This window comes from Phasianus colchicus, chromosome 11, assembly GCF_987193195.1.
Source record: "Phasianus colchicus chromosome 11, bPhaCol1.hap1.1, whole genome shotgun sequence".
NCBI lineage: Eukaryota > Metazoa > Chordata > Aves > Galliformes > Phasianidae > Phasianus > Phasianus colchicus.
Window position 1 is genome coordinate 15,435,125 of NC_143446.1, and position 19,310 is coordinate 15,454,434.

At 48.6% G+C, this 19,310-nt stretch overlaps 1 protein-coding gene across 2 annotated transcripts in view; it reads right to left on the reverse strand.

Annotated features, from left to right (window-relative positions):
• LRIG1 (leucine rich repeats and immunoglobulin like domains 1) overlaps positions 1–10,973 on the reverse strand; it is a 78,739-nt gene extending 67,766 nt beyond the window's left edge. The window contains exon 1 of one of the 2 annotated variants that reach the window (XM_090148399.1): positions 10,685–10,973. In XM_090148399.1, coding sequence (XP_090004525.1) covers positions 10,685–10,863 — 179 coding nt within the window. In that variant the 5' untranslated portion in view covers positions 10,864–10,973. The remainder of the gene's footprint in view (positions 1–10,684) is intronic. The other variant, XM_031606091.2, reaches the window with a different exon arrangement.
• Between the last annotated feature and the right edge of the window lie 8,337 nt (positions 10,974–19,310).

Below are 19,310 nucleotides of genomic sequence, written 5' to 3' on the forward strand. Positions count from 1 at the left end.
CCATGCTGGAGCAGAGGTTGGACCAGATAGACCAAGATATCCATGTCAATCATGTGATGTCCATACAACCTGCAGCACCACAAGGCATAGGTGACACAGCAAAGGCTGCCTATGTGCACCAACAATGAGAAAGCTGCCATAGTTTTGGTCAGCTAGCTTGGGTTGCCATTTAAAATCACAAAAAAGTAAATCCCAACTGCTTTTTGAGCTCTTATCTCCTGGCTTAGAACAGAGCAGCCTAGCTGCATCTGCTGACACCACGACTGCACAGAACAGCCCAACACCACGGGGCAAAGGAGGGCAGCCACGAACAGCCCAGGCAGCGCACAGCCCAGTGCGTGCAGGCCCACAGCAGGCCGCGCCAAGCCCATGGCAGCTCTGACTTGTGGAAGAGTCATGTCCATCAACATACCATGCTGGTCCCGACCAAGGGAACATTCTCCAAATGTCCTCTCTAAAAACCAAACCATTTTCTTTGTTTACTGGGCCCACTCAGCATCAGCAGCTGTCTTGCTTTCAAACCAACCTGGCAGCTCAGATGGGAACAGGAATGAAGAACTGACCCCAGCCTCCCTTAATACATTACTAAACCCTGTCTTATTTGTCTTCCCTGGGAGACTAAACACAGGTTATTAGTTCAATATAAAACTCTAAGTACACGCTTGAAAGACAGAGCACAAAAACAGAGTTTAATTGTTAAGAGTATTAAAAAAGCACTTCAGTTGTTTCAAGCCCTTTCATACCACATTAAGAAGTTTCTGTCCCAACATTTCAAGATTTGCTTATGATGGAGATGAGCCCAAGTGGAAAATCAAAATCAAGAATCCTTGAATTCTGAGGGAAGCTTCATCTGAGTTTGGATTCATATCTGCATAGAGTGCAGTGCAGTCAGATTTCCAGCCCTGTTTATCACTATCACCTCATGCACTCTCCCCACCAACACAAGGTCATGACAGAGTTCCTACCCACGTCCCCCGGATCCATAAATTGTTACAGATCTGGATTCACATCAGTGGGATTACACGAGATCAACCAAACATGAACATGCCGGAGAGAGAAGACAACAAGGCTCTTTAAAACTTGAGAGTATTTTTCATTTATAAATAGTTTACATTTTTTGGATCCAGTGGTGGACGACTCGCTCAGTCTGTACGGAAACCAAAGAAATATCATGTGTGAGCACTAACCACAGCGTAACAGAGATAATAAACAACAGATGGGTAGCCATACGCAACGGGGCTGGTGCTCGTGGTAGGGGAGGCAAAGAAAAAGAAGTAAGAAAACCAGCAAGCATCACTCAGCTGAAGACCCTGTGGTGTTTCAGAGTTCTGGGGACCTGTTCCTTCAAGTTAGGCTACAAGAGTAATCTGAAAAACTGCTTGAGCATGCAAGCAAAGCACCTGAGTGCTGCTGAGCTCCTGGGAGGCCTCCAGCCTTATGGGCTTTGCCAAGAGAACCAAGCGAGGCGACAAGCCTCCTGCTCGGCATCTGCCCTCACAGCATATAAAACTAAAATGGATGCTGACATCTCCCTTGTCCATGCTTTTACAAATGTTTTAGAGATTATGTCAAACAATATCCCATACCCCACACAATAGATAAGTGTTTAAAAGAAAGCAGAACAACTTGGTATTTGCCAAGCAGAGAAACCTGGACTTGGAGCATCTCTACTGAAATTATCCTGCCAAGACCAATTTGATGCCTTTTCTTACTGCAAGGAATTCTTCAAGTATGCTGATAATGTTTAAGCATCAATGTGTCCTTAGTTAGAAGAAAAAAACACTCAAAAATACACACTTTCCAGAATTTGCCAACATTTACCAGATGCAAGAGAATTCCCAGACCACTCATCTGCCACAAGTGTGTAGACACCAAATCAAGAGTCTCAGCACCTCCTCCTCCTCGAGTAAAAGCCTACAGCCTGACACACTCGGCCAAACAAAGGTTTATTCCCAATTATATTTCAGATTCTTCTAACAGTAACTGTGTGGTGTCTGTCACCAACACATCTGAGCCTTTGAAGTGGTTCTCAACTCCAGCAGGAAAAGGAGGGAGGACAAAAGGGGAATCAACCAGCAATTTTGGTTCCAGTCAAACCACCATGCCGAAGAGACAACCTTAATACTATAATCCCTGAGTACACCAGAAATGTTTACAGCTAACAGAAAAAAAACCCACACAGGACAGCAACACGTTGGTGCTGCAAGGTTTGGGCTAGGGGGTGCCTGTGATCAAATCTCTTCTTGATGTGCTTAGGTCAGCATCCTCATGGGGTCTAAATGAGGCTTGCAGGGCATGCAGGTACTTCTCTATCATTTATGTCCTTTAGGGATCCAAACCCCTTTTCAGATTTCACCTTACATGACATTGGCAAGAAGCATGTGAGAAACCAGGGCAACAAGCCTCACTTTTAAAATGCATATCTTATCTGTTCTGTTCAAATAAGCACAGTGTGGTTTAACAGCAACAAGGTGGCAGAGCAGAACAGCTCCCAGGAGTGAAGGTTTTGATTGGAATGATGCTCATTTAAAAAAAAAAAAAGGGATAAAAACACCTTATTCATTTTCCCCAAGCTGCATCCAAGTCCTACCAACTCTTTTTGTTAGGCTGGGCAGTTTCTGGAAACATCTTCCAGCCCAAAACATTTCCAGAATTTCAAGAATCTGCTCCACAAATCTTGAGGCTGTTTTGCTCAGGAATGCTGACATGTGGGCAAAGGGAAATCAAACGGTTCCCTTGAACATTGCAGAAAACTTTAAAGTCTGCCCAAGCTGAAAAATGCAAGAGTCAAAACTCTGAAGGAAGTGTGGGTTTTCTGCTCAAAGGCAGCTACATTTCAAATATCACCCAGAACATAATCTTCCAACAAGAGAGCATGGCCGTGCCAGGACAGCTTGTGCTCCTAGCAAGGCTGGTGGCCTCCACGTGCTCCCCTCAAATCAGAACTGAAGTTGAAGCAAATAAATAAAACAGACTTTCAGATCAAGTTGTCTCAGCCTTTATGGAGCAGAGATGATTGCGCTGTGAGCAGCCCTTGTCAGAGCTGCTTCTCGGCAGACAAGATCCACCCACTTTCCAACACCTCATCAGCTCCAAACACGCAGGGCGGGCATGCACTTTGTCTTCTGCTCATGTAGCTCCTAGGATGACAATCCTGGGTCACAACTGATAATCAAGGACTTGACTTAGAAAGAGTTGTGAGGATAGCAGGGGTCTCTGCTCCTGCAAATGCTCTTTTTATTGCCTATCACCCAGCAGCATCAGGAGAACAGTTTCCTGAGGGTAAGAAGTTTCTCCAGCTGGCTGCAAAGCAGAGATGCAAGAAGAGACACATCTTACCATTGTAAGGCAGGCAGTTTTGTAACTGGTGGTCAGGATGCTGAGGAAACCAGAGAGGAAGTAATCAGAAACTGTTGGACAGGGAAACTTCCACATTTTGTATCCAAATGTGCAGGCCTGTAGCCTGCAATGAATTGTTCTCTTATTTTAGCCATGTCTTTCACAAACAGAAAGGCTATGGTTTAATTAGCACATGCAGCCCCAGAAGCATAGCGCCATCTCCTCCTCCACAAAGGTGGATTTTTGTTATTTTGACTTTTGGAAAAGTTGAATGTCAAGCTTGCACAGCTTCAACACGCACAGTCTATTTCAAAACAAGCTGTATGCTGGCATTACAACTTCTGCACAAGGAGCTGCAGAACCTCCCCTGAGAGCTGGCAGAGGTGAAGCAAGCAACAAGAGAGCCAGGCTGGGAGCACAGCAGCAGCTAACTGGGAGTACTGGTGCTGCAGGAGAGGAATGCCATCTGGGGTGCATTTGCAGTGGGGTGCTATGGAAAAACTGTCACAGTCCAAGGAAAACAAGAATTCCAGGAGCTAGAGCACAGGGACACAGATGAATGCAGGATCACGTTGGTCACAGGCACCCCTGCCAGCTAAAAGGACAGCTCATAATTCTCTTGTAGAGCAGACCACAAAGTGCTAGCACTTGAGACATAAGTGCTAGAAGGAGACTGGGAGCAAGCAGCACAGCAGTAAACAGCTCAGGCTGCTATCCAGCATCACCCAGGGATGCCATGCTACTGCACAGCTCTACCTTTTCCCTAGGGATACTGGGAAAGCCCAAGGAGCAGGACTGCATACCCAGCACATCTGCGCATGCAGCAGTACTGCCGGGCTGGGAGGACGCAGGCACCCAGGGTGATTGCTCAATGCTCGCAGGCTTGGAGGCACAAAGTCCTCTTCCTGGAAGCTCTCCTCCAAGCGGGGAGCAAAGAGTTGACAAAACTGTTCCCAGCTGTGGCTTTGACCATCACAAAGTCTTGCTGCTTTGGCTGAAACACTCCCTGCTGCGGTCGCCTGGGCAGTGCTGCGTGGAGGAACAACCATACTGGGCCCCAAGAAGGCCAGAATGCAGGTGGTACCACAACTGGTAACTGCCTCAAAGAGACCATTATACAATGCAGAGCTAGAGCCAACTGTTATTTGTAGTAGACAGCACAAACCCAACATGTTCTGCCATATCCATACAGCTTTCCATCCAATCAAATCAACCCAATGACCAGCACACATCTCCACTGATAAGTTCAGTATGAATGAAATCAAAACTCCAGGAAAGGGTTCAATTCAACAAGACATCAAAAAGCCAAGTAGCTTCCTTAGGGAGCTGGATTGAGCCCCACAGATAAATACATTTATCAGAAGTCCAGGGGCTGACCACACTGACTGGAGATGCAGCCAGCAGCTTCTTGTTCAAGAAGCCACCAACCAACAATGACATGCAAGACAAGAGCACTAAGGAAGCAGGGTGAGGCCTTAGTCTGCAGATCTCCTCCCACACCAGGAGCTTCCTGCTCCCATTCTTACAGGAGAACTGAATCTGCCTGGCCACAACGTTATGATCATCAATAAGCCATTTCCTAACCTGCTAACAAGGAAAGCAAAGGTCATTCGTCTGCTCTTATGAATGCAGAGTCATCCAAGTCCTCCAAGTTCACCAATCTCAACAACGTCTGGGCAGTGATCTGCTCAATAACAAAGGTTGGAGAGTGTGAAGCAGGACAAAGTTTACAGCCCTGTCAAACAAAAACAACTCTCAAACACTTCCATATAAAAGAGGCCTAAACACGTGAATAAGATGTATATGTTTAATACAGCACTTATGTGCCATACTTCAGAAGAAACCCAAAACGTGTTTGAAAGCCAAAAATTCTTACTTAAGACTTGTTGGGAGGAATGGAGTTGTTTACAGAGCAACACTGAGAGGAACAGCACAAAAGCATGTTTAGCAAAGCAAGAGTGGAAAGTACTGTGACATTTCAAAGTGAAACATCATATGGTTTGCTTAAATCTCCTACAAAAAAAGGACAAATCTCCCCATTTCACTCTGTGTTGCTCTGACTCTACTCCTGGTTCCAGAGGAGACAAAGGCTTCCTGGCAAGGTCAGACCAGGGCAACAGGGGGGTGAGAGGAAGCCCCAGATTTAATTTTATTAATTTACTTTAATATAAAGACTCATGCTAAAGGAAGGTGGCTAGTGCTTTTCTGCAGCTCTTAAGCAGTTGCCCAGCCAAGCATCACTTAAAATAAGCCCTGGAAAACTAAGCAGAGCTTTTCAGGACTGCACATAGCACCAGAGGAGGCAGAGTAAGCTTTCCCCATCTTCCCCCGGCTCACAAACACAAAGAGGAGAACGGATAGGCAGCAATGTTTGGACAACTGGAACACATTTAGGGGGTGATTTTTCACAGGGCCTCCAGCCAGGCAGTTTCCTCTGATAGCCATTTTATTACCCGCAATACAATTTGCAGACCTGCAGCTCCCCTACCCACAGGGACTGCTGCCCAAGCACCATGGTGAAGCCACCCATCAACACAGCAAGCCCCGCAAGCAGGCAAAAGCCTGCTTAGATGCCATCTCTGATGGCTAATGCTAGGGCAGCAAGCACTGCAGCATAGAGACAAGAGTGCTCCATCCAGGTGGGCACCCATCAGCAAGCACAGGCTTTGGGCAACTGGGAAAATATTGTGATGCCTGAATTGCATCACTCTGCTAGAGGAAGCAACTGTTCAAATCTCATGTGTTGCTTCTTTCATTCCTCTCACGCACCTGAGGGCTTGTCCTGCTTTTCTGCACTGACCAAGGGCCTGCCTACTGGAGGAAGTGGTCTGGAGAGCAGTTTCTCATTTCAAGGTGAGCCAAATTTCCACTGAACTGCAGGTATGCATTTTCTAATCTGGAAGGATTCACCTGAAAACAGGCACCTTCACTAAAAGGGAAATGCTCTCGGCACACAGCTTGCACAGCGGATGAGTTTAAGAGCAAGGCATTTAAGACTACAGCTCTGCAGATTTCCCAGCCTGCCACAGACCAGGTGGCTCGCCTGTACTTCAGCCCCTACTCAAACTGAAAATGCAACCAACAACCAAAGCAAACTCCTGAGCTTAGCCACGATGCCCCATCACACCCTGAGGGGTGCCCCCAAATAGCAGGGCCTGCTTCTAGACTTCCTCAAAATTACACAGCTGTGGCTGGAAAGACAACGCGCTGAAAAGATAATGAGGGAGTGTAACATACTGCATACGTTGTAGTCCTGGGCTGAAGCTGGCACTGGCTGGGGGTGAAGGACTCAAGCTGCAGCGCAGGATTTGGTTAACTATTAATGGATGACTCAGCTCCAACAATAAAATGCATTTTGCGTTCTGCGTTAGCAAAACAGCATCCTGGTCCTTGACTCTGAGTGCATTGCAGGAGAAAAAAAAAAAAAATTATCTCTGCTCTATTCATCAGCATGATCCCATCAGCTCCACGTTGCAAAACAAGAAGTCACACTGCGCGATTATGTTAGCAGCACAGAATGATGATGTTAAAAACTGATGAGCTGAGCTAACTCAATCTGAGGTGTCTGACAGCAGGATCAGTGCAAAGCCCCCCAGCCTGATTGGGATTTCTGGGTGTGGTTGACATGCAGGACAATGCAGCAGGTTCTTATCTGAGCTGGGTGCTGAGAGGTGGGAGCCACTGGGAAGCATTGCACCGTGCAGAACTCAAGGCAGAGCTCCAACTTCTCTGAGAGAGATGGAAGTAGCCAAGAGCCAAAGGCAGCACTGCAGATTCCAAGCACCCACTGTGCACTGAATGGGGCGGCTGTGCCAGCAGGCATGGGGCTAGGCTACACAAGGGGAAACCCAAGTGATGGGAGAAAGCAAGCAGTCCCATAGCTCAGCCCTTCAGCCCTAGACTTCAGGCTGAGCTCCTGCAAGGTTCAGTCACCCTCTAGCCCCACACATCTGCAGGGCAGTCTGCAAAGCAAAGTCAAAATACTGAGCTGCTACAAAATCATAAATGTTGGTTTTCCTAGAGAACAACTGCTGTGTGTTCAGTTCTCTGATACCTACTGGGCTTCTTGCCCCCCTGCTCTGGGAACTTTCCCTCCCCTTTCCCCCAGCCCATCCATTCTCCCCTTTTCATGCTGCATTGTAAAAGGCACTGAATATTAACACAGCCCATTGAGCACTCTCCTTTTGTAGAGGACCCTCGCGTTTCAAATTGCAGTCACAGTGCAGAGGGAAAAGCCTCAAAGTGATTAAATGCCAGAAGCTTCTCAAAAGGAGAGAGAAATAGGGAGGTGGCCGCGGGGGTCCTGCAGACTTTAGTGCAGCAGTCAGAAGGGCTTCGGATCTGCACTACGGATCTCACGTGCACATCTAACCCCAGTCCGGGTGGGATCACTCCTCCCAGCCGGGGCTCAGCTCAGGATTAAGACACGAAGATCAGACAGCAGATGAAGGCTAGCTGCTGTTCTCCAGTGGGAGCCAATAAATGTCATGGCATGCTGGGGGTGGGCAGCGAATCCCAGACACATGTTCACAGTCAGGGAGGATTTTTGCAAGCGTGCGGCGCTGCGAGGACAGGCTCTGCCATCACCCTGACCCAGCAGCCTCCCCCTCCCAAAAATCAGCCCCCAGCAATGGCTGCTTCATCTGCGTCCCATTATTGCAGCAGGCTTGGAACTGCCAGAAACTTTCCTCCTGCAACACCTCCACGTTCATCCCTCAGTACCTCCTCCAGCCAAGGAAGCTGCCTTAACTGTTGCAGTGCTCACAAGATCTGGCTCTAGTTTAATAAAAAAAAAAATTAACTTAATCTGGAATTTTGAGCACAGGCATCCTGGTTCCCTGAACACAGCAGGGCTCTGTCCCAGGCTCCCAGCTCAAATGCCTGCGGCCAGGCACCCACAGGACTCCCAGCAGCACCCAGGTGCTCTGCTGAGAGCAGCAGTGCCAGGCAGCCTCAGGGCAATGTAACCATACCCAAATTCATCTTCCTGGGACAGCTCAGAGCAGCACCTGCAGAGACCCTGCCATACTCAGCACCCCATGTCCACAACCAGCCAAGGGCAGGGAACTCCCTTCCTCATTCAACTGTTACTGGAGATATGAGATGCAAGCATTTCATTCTTTTATTCTGTTTTGCAGCCATAAAATTCAGTCCTTCTGGGCTGCTCTAGCCACAAAGCTTGGATCAACTCATCCCTTCCTGAGCTGAATTTTAAGTGGTTGCACTCACATGCACAACATCAGCACTGGCACAGCACAACAGAAGAATAGTGCACACTCACAGCCACCAGCACACCAACACTGAGTCAGCTGGCTGTTCATACCAGGGCTGTGTGGGTCCTGCACCATCACAAGGTGCTGCAGCTGGCTGTGTGCAACGCTGCTCCTCTTAAGAACCCCAACCCGTGCCACTCTGCATTGGCTGTGAGTGACCTCAGCACGCTGCCCTTCTGTGCATCAGCTCTGCCCTCTGAAAGCCAAAGAGAAAAATCACAACTGCAAGAGCCACTGCCAAGGAAGAAATAACAATAGTTTCAAAAGCTCCCACTGCTTTTCCTGGGCACTGATAGCTCTGTTGACAAAATACGCAGTGATTAGGGCGGTGCACAACCCTCCCCAGTGTGCAGTTTCCTGCAGTCCAAACAAAAGCTTTATCTCAACACACTGAAAACCAATCCAGCACTGCTTGGGCACAGGGTCACTAATTAGAGGGGAAAAAAAATAGATAAACTGCTAAGGAGGGATTTTTGAAAGCACTCACTGAAGTGAGGACACACCAGTGCAAGCCACTGAACGTGGAATCTCCATACAGGTTCCTATGAGTGATGCCACCAGCAGAGCTCAGCCTGGGTGCACGCACCAGGGGTGGGGGTCCCAGCCTCACAGCCCTGCCCCATTGCTTCCACACTCAGAATTAGCATTGGTGAGTCTGGGAATCATGAAAAAGCAACACAAACAACCTTATTTTAAAATGCAGAAATTTTCACAGTAGCTTAAACTGTTTTTTGGTGTGTTTTTTTTTTTTTTTTTTTTTTAATAATATTAGCCACGGACAAGGGCAGAAAAAAGCTCTGAATTATGCACTGTCAGATAGAAAAATTCCACCTTAGCCAATTCTTCTGCTAGTTTACTATTTACAAAATGACAAACCATATCTTGCTCAAGTGGCTACAAGTCCAACAGCTCCCAGGCAGCAGATTTATACAAGCGATTACTTTACCAATAAAACTCACTGAACTCAAAGACATTCCAAAATCTGTTCCATATGAAAAAGACACTCCTGGGTATTCACACTCCCAAAAAACACAATAAATTCGGTCAAACCAGGCTATTAATGCATTTTCCTGTGTGAAACAAGACGCACTGTCCTATTTTTACAAGGCACGTGGGGATTCTGGCGTTATGCTGAGATGAAGAACCTCACAGGACAGTGCCCAATGCTGAGCAGGAGTGCAGAGCAACAGGTGAGCAGATAGCCACAGCCTCCTCTTAGCAACACTTGAGAATTTTGGGTCAAACACAGTATTTCTGCAGCCAAAAGAGGGGAATGCAGAGAGAATCTGACAGCCCCTCATCATTCTTAATAGGAAGCTGGATGGTCTGCAGCAACATTTGAGTGACTTTTCTCTCCCGGCAGAGCTGAACCTATAAACTGACTGCTGTAATGGATACTCCCCGTTAATCTGTACGTTGGTGCAAAAGAGCTAAGGCAGTTTTCCCCCCTCTCCCTTTCTGGATGCTCAATGCCAGGGTTACCGACCAGCGAGGAGCACAGATCTCTGCCCAACTACAGGCACGGAGATGCTCGTCGTTCATCACACCACAACCATGGGATGCACAGAGCTGTCAGCACTCAGGTTCAGCTCTGAAGCGCGCAGCAGCACCCGGAGGATGCGCCTAAACCCTTCCCAACACTTTGAAGGAAAACCTCGCAGCGAATCCACGGCCATAATTCACAGCACGGGGATACACCAGTGACCTCAACAAGCAGAGACGAACCGAGGGCCAGCGGGGCGACAGCGAGCCGCAGGCAGAGCTCGCAGCTCACTTGGCAAACCCTTCGTTTTCCTCAAAACCACCCCAAACCGCCCCGCAGTGCCGCAGCGGGCGCTCAGAGCCGCGGCGGGGCAGCCCGGCCCCGTATTAGGGCAGCGCTGCGGGGCCGGGCCGGGCGCTGCCCCTCGGAGATGCCCAAATAAGGCTCCGGCGGAGCGCAGCGGGACCCCCGCTTCGGGCGGCACCGCCGCTCTCCTCGCTCCCCGCGCGGAGAAAGCGCAGACCTTTCAGCCGGTAAAACACCGCTCCGACACCCGCCCGCCCGCGGTCAGCGGCCCCGCGATACTCACACGTGCCGCAGCCCGTGGGGCAGCTCCCGGGGCACCTCGGGCAGCCCCAGCCCGCCGCAGCGCAGCCGCTCCCCGTCGCAGACGCAGCCGTCGGGGCAGGCGGCGGCCGAGCCCAGCAGCACCGCCAGCAGCAGCGGCAGCGCGGAGCCTCCGCCGCCCCGCGACGGCACCACCGCCATTTTGTATCCGGCACCGGCGAAGGTCCGAAGCGGAGCGGAACGCGGTCCCGGCTGGAGGCGCCCCGAGCGCTCAGCGCAGCTCCGCCACCCGCGCCATCGCCTCGGCCGCCGGCCCCGCGGGGCGCTCAGGGCATCCGCCGCGCAGGCAGCGCGGATCCGCGGTCCCTCCGCTGCCGCCGCCGCGAGCGCTTTCTCTCGGCTGTTGCCCGGCTCCGGTTCCGGCCCGCCGCCCGCTCGGCACTCCCGCGGGACCCCGCGCCCCGTCCCGGCCCCGCCGCTCCGCTCGCCGCGGGCCCACGTTGGCTGCACCGCAACATGTAGCCGCGCCGCCCCCCGCGCGCCCGCCCATTGGCTGGCGGGCGGGCCCGCGCGCGCCTCTATTGGTCAGGATCGCCCCCCCACTCGGCGCCTCATTGATGCCGGCTGCCCGTCAATCAAAAGCGCTAAGGCCCGCCTCCCTTTCCCACTCCAGGTGTGAACGCGGGCGGCCCTCGCCCCCCCCGGCTCTGCTCCTCTTAAAGGGGCCGCGCCCGCCACTCTCCGGCCGACAGCGCGCAGGAGGGATCCGACCCGAGAGGTCCCCCCAGCCTCCGTGTAACCTTCCCTATGTTATAGCATCATCCATGGACGTATCCCGCAAGGAAGCAGTGCAGGATCACAGTGTGAGCAGTTCACCTTAAACACAAGCAGCTGCCCAAATTCACCCAGTGTTAGAAAGCCCCGCATTCTACCATTGGAGGGGGCAAGTCCTGCACAGATAGGAGAGCGCTCCGCCCAGTCAGTGGCACCTGACTCATCCAATAGATGCAGCAAGACGATTAGCAGCAAAGTTAATGTCAGGGCATCCATGCCCGCTCAGGGGCTACTCCTGAGCTAAGCATAGAGCATCCAAGCACTTTTGGTCACGCTCCTGGCATCACATCCAGACAGGTTCTGTGATCTAATGGTAGATCAACACCAAATAGAAAACCTAAGCCTCTGCAAGAGCTTCCCTCACCCCACTCCGGGGTCACCAAGACCCTCTGGCATCCCATCCACCACCTTCTCCAGTGACACTCAGCAGTGTCGATGGGGTAGGAGCCAGGACAGCTGCCATGCCTCCATACAGCTCCAAAGAATCAATGGGCATTATTTTAAGGCAGAGGTAGAACCTGATGGATTAGGTTTTTGTTAATCCAAGGGAGGACATCAAGAAGAGAAGAGATTCACAGTGGGTCAGAGTTGTGTTTCAGCCTCCAAGAACTGGAGGAAATAGGAGAATACTTGGGTTTAGTCCTTCCACTGATCTGAAAGCTGTCTGCAAACTAAGAGAAAGCAGCTGCTGCCCCTGACCAACCAGGGTGACCGGATAACGGCCTTTCAGTATCTTAAAGGTGGCTGTAAGAAAGAAGGGGAGATGCTTTAGGAGGTTCTGTTGTTACTGTACGATAAGGAGGGGAGGTGAGGCACTGAAACAGATTGCGCAGAGAGATGGTGGATGCCCTGTCCCTGGAGAGAGACATGGTGAGGCTGGATGGGTTTTGAGCACCTGATGGAGCTGTTGGTGTCCCTGTTCACTGCAGAGGAGTTGGACCAGATGGCCTTTAATGTCCCTTCCAACTCAAATGATTCTATGATCCATGCTAAATCACATTGCACATGCACTGGGATCAGTCCCCAGCAGCACTTGCTGGGAAATGAGCACACTCACAGTGCTCCTGCCTTACCCCAAAGCCCAAGTCCGTGCTATGGAGTTGTGTACACAGTGGAGGATGCTTCTGCCTTGAACCTCATTAAATCTAATTAAATTGCTTACAAAAGTATTTAGGAAAACAAATTTTAAAGTGGCAAAGGCATGCCAACACGGAAGAGATTTCTAATTCTGTTGTGTCTTTTTGTGGATTTGGATTCGGTTCAGAAAGTGCACACTTGGAAGGTAATTGCTGACAGCATGCAGAATCCATCAAGCTATAATTAACACTACTATTATTCTAATTGCCTCACTCAAGCTTCTGTGTTTTTTAATTGTAGAGCAATTTGCCAATAGAGAATTTAATTGCAATACATATTTTATACATTTTGGGACAAAGTACCATTATTTCTACTTCAGTAGCACATTGCTCAGTTTTTAATAGCTTTCTTTATTCTTCTCAGGGACTTTTTTTTTCTTGCCCGATAAAGGAATTTGATTGCAACCTCTTGTGAAATTAGTAAGGATATAATATACAGGAGTGCCCGCAGGCTTCACTTTGGATCATGACTCTATTAAGCAAGGAACTGTACATACATGCAGCAAGACAGAGCCCTGAGGAGCTTGAAATCCAAACAGAGAAGACAAACCAAGGTGAGAACAGAAGCACCATCCTTTTCTGTGGCACAGATTGGAAATGCAGCCATGGATCACTCACCTCAGGCAACCCTGTGCTGGTAATTAGGAACGTACATTCTCTCTCCCATTTCCTGGGCATCACAGCAATTACTCAGTGCAGCCACACTGATATAGAGCTAACGGTGGTCCTCAGCACCAGCTGATCCTATGGCTAATAGCTATGTATCCCTCAGACCTGGAGGGATGAGGTGATAGCTACTCACCACCCAGAGCCACTCTGTCTGTGGTCCCAACCCTGCTGCTCAGAGCTGGTCTGGTTGGAGAACGTGGCAGGTATGCATTGACCCATGAGCACCCAGCAACAAAGGGTGATGGTGACATCACACCTCACTGCTGCTATGGGCAATGCAGGCTCAGCCTAGCAAAAGGCAGTATATGACGGGGGAATTAAAGGAAGAGATCATGAAGTGTAAGGTCAGTACTGATGTGAAAGTTCAGTTTGGGCTCAGGGTCCTAAGGGTTTACCTTTGGTGACATATAAACTTTTTCTTTTATCAAAAGCAGAGACTTGTGCTTGAACTCTAGTCTTCCAGGAACATCTTTAATCAAGACCAGGTCATCTTTAGTTAACTTTAAAGTTCACCCAAGAAGCTACCATAGTTTCATTTTACACAGTTGTTTCTTCTCCAGTCTGGGACTGACACACAGGCATTCAGCAGAAGATGGTGCAGAGAGCAAGATCCAATTATCTCTGTCCCAGTTCTGTCACATGGATGCCACCTCTGACTCCTCCTTCCTTCCTAAAGGGCTTGGTTGAAAACTGCATAGTGAGAGCTTCTCACCTTTTTAAGACCGGCCTCAGAAAGGCACAGCAGCAATTTGCCGTTGAGACAGAAGGGGGAGAGAGAAAGGAGGCTGTGAGCAGCAGAACAGTGCTTGCCGTTAGGATGGGCAAAAAGGAACGAGGCAGAAGGCAGCTAGCAGCCTGCTCAGACTGTGCCTTCTAGCACAGCATCCACATCCACAAGTTTCCTGAAGCCCAGAGATGAATTTAGCCCTACGTGCAAGCTGGCAGTGTCAGGGCTCACCCCTCAACTCTAAGCAACAGATCTGTGCCCGGTCTGACAGCAAGAGCAGGTCTGGAGACAGTGCTTCCCAACAGTGACAGGTGCTGACAGTGTTTGTGCTATGAAGAGCTCTGTTAGTTGATATAATAACTATAATTACAAGGTGTAACTTCTCATTGCTTTCACCTGTAGGCTGAGGTGGAAGCAGGAGGTTCTTGCAGCCTCAGAGGAATGCATGAGATTAAATCATGAAAGTGAAGGAAAGCAGCTGGGATCCAGCTAACGTAGGAGGCACCTGCCCAGAGTATACAGATTTAGGAGCATCAGAAGGACCAGGGCTCAAAAGGTTGTTACTGAGTAAGAAAAAGCCAGATGGAGTAAGCACAGGATGTCCCTTCAGAAGCAATCAGCATTATTTAATAGCTACGTGCTAGGCACCATCAGCATGGGTGGTCTCTGCCTGGCAACGTTTCCAAGGCAAGCTGTAAGTTGTACAAGTGGTGCCTGCTGGCAAAGGTTGAAATCCCATTTGACAGCTGAAAGAAGATGATGGAAGAATGTCCACCATAGCCAGGCTGGGAAGGGCCTGGTGAGCAGTGCTGCCTTGCAGGTCAAAGCTCTTTTCTCTTTTTTTGTCCAGCTGTTGAGCTTTGTCTGCAGTAGAAGTATAGCAAGATACCTCGTGACAACTTCCACCGGTACTCAGACATTGCCCCTGTGATTACCACAAGCTGTTATTACCAAACCACCTCTCATTGCTTCATGTGGCTGGAAGATTTTAATGTTCGTCCACCACTCTTTGATCCCTTGTTTAGAAAAGAAATCTGTTTCCTTGTTCTTGAATGCCTCATTCTTGGCTAGGGACTGAACTGCAGGCTGATATTTCTGCTTGGCCCTCGAAGCCAACTGTTAACCACACTTCTCATCCTGCTGGTACCACCCAAGAGCACAGCAAAACTGCCATACAAATGGCATAGCATCATTATATGAAGAACAAAATATGTGGCAGGGCCCTGCTGTGGCTTAGAAGCTCTGAGAAGAATCTGTCAAAACATCTTAGACATCTGCCATGTGTAAAAATCTCATGACTATTCTTCAAATTCTTCCACAGATACATCAGCTTCTCCCCAATTTCTCCCCCCCCCACCCCCATCTCCCTCTGTTCATTACCAGCTGTGTGTGACACAAGAGCTCCTTTCCTTCCATTTATTCAATACCTGAGGTCATTATGCTCTGTTTTGAGACATCCTAAATCACTTCCATAGCGCACAGTTGGGATGACATGAAGGATTATGACTTCATGTGGGAATAAGGAGGAGCAGATGAAGACTTAAGACACAGACCCTGCTTTATGCCAGTGCCATAACTAATTAGAAACAGGGGGGGAACAAGTAGATGGTAACTGTCTCGAGCGTCTTACAGAATGAGTCCTTAAGACTCTCATGCCAGCATCACAGCAGTTGGACAGCTTTGTCCTTGCATGCAGTGGTAGGTATTTGGGTATTGGCACATGGTGTAGCCCACAAGCATGAGTGGCCATGGAAAGCTGCAGGGATGCACGATGACTGTGTCTGTTCTATCCCAGGAGGATTATATTCCTTCTGCCTTTGAGATGCATTTTCCATCAGCTTTGCAGTGAGGCACATTGTAATGCAAGAGCTCATGCAGAAGTAACAAGGTTAAAGCAGTTACCAGGTTGTGATCTGGAGGCAGTGCTGCATGAACAGGCAGAAGAGCTTCCAGCCCCTTCTCAGACCTCACTAAGCTTTCAACAAAACAAGAACATATCTCAGTATCCTATAATTTGTCTCCCGGATTCAAGAAAACTATGGAGAGCTTTCAGTCTCACAGCTGTGCTGTTCCAGAGAAGCAAAACTCAATCATGATTCCTTATTGCTCTTTGGCTTCTATACTGTTCTGAGGGGCTTCAGTCACTCTCCTCCTGCCCCACATGGAAGGACTCTGTTCTGGTTACTGTGAGCAATAAACACATCATCCCCCACATCTTGGCAGACCTGTAACCAGTACCCAAAGATAAGAGCTTGACAACAACCTCCTCATCCAGCTGGGGCAAAATACAGCAGCATTGGCCAGGGCATTGACAAGAGATTCTTTGTGAGGACAGCCTAGAAGAGATGCAGCATCCAAAGTAGGAAAGGGGGAAAGAAAGGAAAAATACCACTCTTGCCTCCTACTTACTTTGCTGTCCATCAGACCCCTTTGATGAAATGCAGAACCATTACTGAGCTGTCTGTAAGCAAAAGTTAGCTATGTATTTTCCTCTTCCAGCATTTATAGGGTTTATGGGATGCTGGTATGCCTCATGGAAGGGCCTTTCCCAATGGGCTACACCTGTGGGGAGAAAACTCAGCTGCAGGCTATCAATTACTGTGTGCTGGGCACTGTGCATACTGCTCCAAGATGTTATTCTTAACAGGATCTTTGAGGGAATCTCTGCAGGTAATGGATGCTTTTTTCATGATGTTTTTGCTGCTCTTTTGCTAGAAATGCTAGGACTCTGGTTCAGAGGTTTCTCCTGTTCCCTAGAGCTTGTTTTTGTTTCAGACAGAAGAGAATAGTTCTGGGGCTGTGCTGGAAGTACAGGGGAAGCCTGGTGACACTTGGCTTATTTGTGGTGATCCTGAGCTACAACATGAGGGGTGGGTCAGTGAGAGCTGCCAGCCCCTCTGGGGCGCAGGGAGATGGCTTCTATTTTTGTTTGTTGCCTTGTTCACTTCTGTTAGTATTGATAACTGCTGAGTGACTTTATCTGGGCTACAGCATTGTATGAGCTTGTGTCACTGTGCAAGATGTTCCTTGGGACTTCAGATACACTTCTGTCTGGTCTTGGACTTGTTTAGGAGGGGTTATAGTACATTTTTGAGTGGTTTGCATATGGACCAGTGGTTTCATTTATTGCTCTGGCATTGTAGTTTTCCTCAACATCTCCCTCTGATGGTTGGGTAGAAGGCAGTGTAAACAGAAGGTCCGCATAAGGAGGTAACACAAAGCTTAGGCTGGCTTGTTTCTGAGATAGCCAGGCTGCACCAGTTTCAACAGCTTCCTTACATACGTGAGCTTGCAGGTGACCAGAATCCACTAACAGATCATCCATAATTTAATAAAAGTTAGCTCTCTGTATTAGCATAAGGCAACACGTTGGAAAAAGCCATTAATCATAGCGAGTCTTGATGGCTGCTGAGTCTGCACCTGCGAAGCTGGAGCCTTGGGAAATAGTATTTTGAGCAATCTGCATGGCTTTGACAGAATGCCTGTAACTTTTTCCCATTACATCATTACTGGGGCCAACACAAAGGCTATCTGGGTTGCTCAAGGAAGTGTATTGTGGAAAACAATCCTACTTTGATGACTGATCCAGGCATTTATTTAGGCAAAGCAGAAGCAGTTGCACTGGCACATTTGATCTGCACTGTTAATGGGAGACAGCTCAGTGCATGCTTTTGTTACACTTGCTCTTGCTTGCATAAGTTCTTGAGAATATTTTTTTTAATGAACAAAGCTGTCTACTCCTTCACGTGGCAATCCTGCAGTGTCACAATCCCTCTTATCACTCATACTTTCCAGATGGGATTTTTTCCAAAATCTGGCTCAGAAAAATTTGCCCAGGTTGAAAAGAAAGCCACTCAATATAACACTGACCAGATAAAAGCATGTATGTACGCAGCAAGGAGGAAAAAAAAAACCCACACAAGTGGGATGCAATGTGTAGGAGTGGAGTAAAATAAAACAGTGACTTGATTTCTTATTGCACTGACTGATGTCTAATTGGCCAAGGAGATGTCAGTATCCCTTTGTATTGTTTTGTAGTAAGCATGCAGAAGTCACTGCTTCCCTCAAAGGGAAGAAAATCTGTTCTAAGACTTGCATTGATTTCCAGGGCTGTTGCTGGAGCACCTTGCAAACCATTTATTTTTTTTAATGTTTGTCCTCTGTTAGCATTTCTCATTGTTGTGTTGTTGACTGTTATTAAAGACTTGCTAAATGCTTTGAATGAAAGCCTTGCAGAAATGGCCAACTCGCTTCTGTGACATAGGACTTCCAAAGTTTGAGTGCGCCTTATTTGGATGTTGTTCAAATAAAGATAAACAAACCTTCTAAAGGAATGAGTAGGGCTTTCAACAATATAATATCTGAAAATAAAAGCTGAAACTTAGTATTGGAAACTGGCATACGGCAGTTGTGCTCTTCTCAGGTGTACACAGTGTGGTAAAACAGTATCACTGCAGAAATGTTTCTGCACTGTAGCAATGTTTTCCTGGTTTAGGTTGTTTCTTAGACTCTCAGAGAGGAGAGAAGTGGGTTTTCAGCTGGGAAATGCTCTGCTCATTGCTTCAGCTGTCACTGGTCAGAATTGCAAGAACTTATCTCTGAGAGGCAATCTCTTAAGCTAAAGCCACGAGCAATACGTCTGTCCTCCTAATCTGGTCTTTAGAAGACTCAGCTAGACCTGGTCACAGTCATTCCTTGCACAAAAAGCAGCAAATAGGGTGTGCATCTCCCCAGGCTCGCAGGTACACGTTCAGCCTGCTGGCATCTGGCTCCATGCTCTCTCACAGCTGCTGGGTCATTCGGCCATTTCCCAGCTCTGAGTTTGGCCAGCAGTGGCTCATTGCCACCTCCTCCTTGTTCTTGGAATTAATTCTCGATCATTTCAGGGCGTGTCTATTTATTTATTAATTTCTTGCAAAAGAGATCTTGTAATTCATTTGAAAATGACCAAAAATCCTCATTCAGATTGCAAGGCAAGAGCCATGCTCTGTGCGCCTGCGAGCTGCCCTGCAGCTACCGATTCCTCCTTCCCTGGGCAGCTCCATGCAGGCAGCCCAGAGCGTGACAAAGCTCTTGGCCGTCATCCTGCTTCCTCCCCCCTTCCACCTGAGCGCTGCCTTCCAGGTGTTACGTGCATTTTGAAGTCAAAGCGCTTGCCAGCTCCAATTAAACTTGTGGTTTGCAGACAAATTGGGAGCCGGCCGGAGAGGAAGCGGGCGGCAGAGCTGCGTGGAGCCTGCAGCAACCTGCAAGTGCTTGCTTGCCCCGTGGCTATTGCAGCA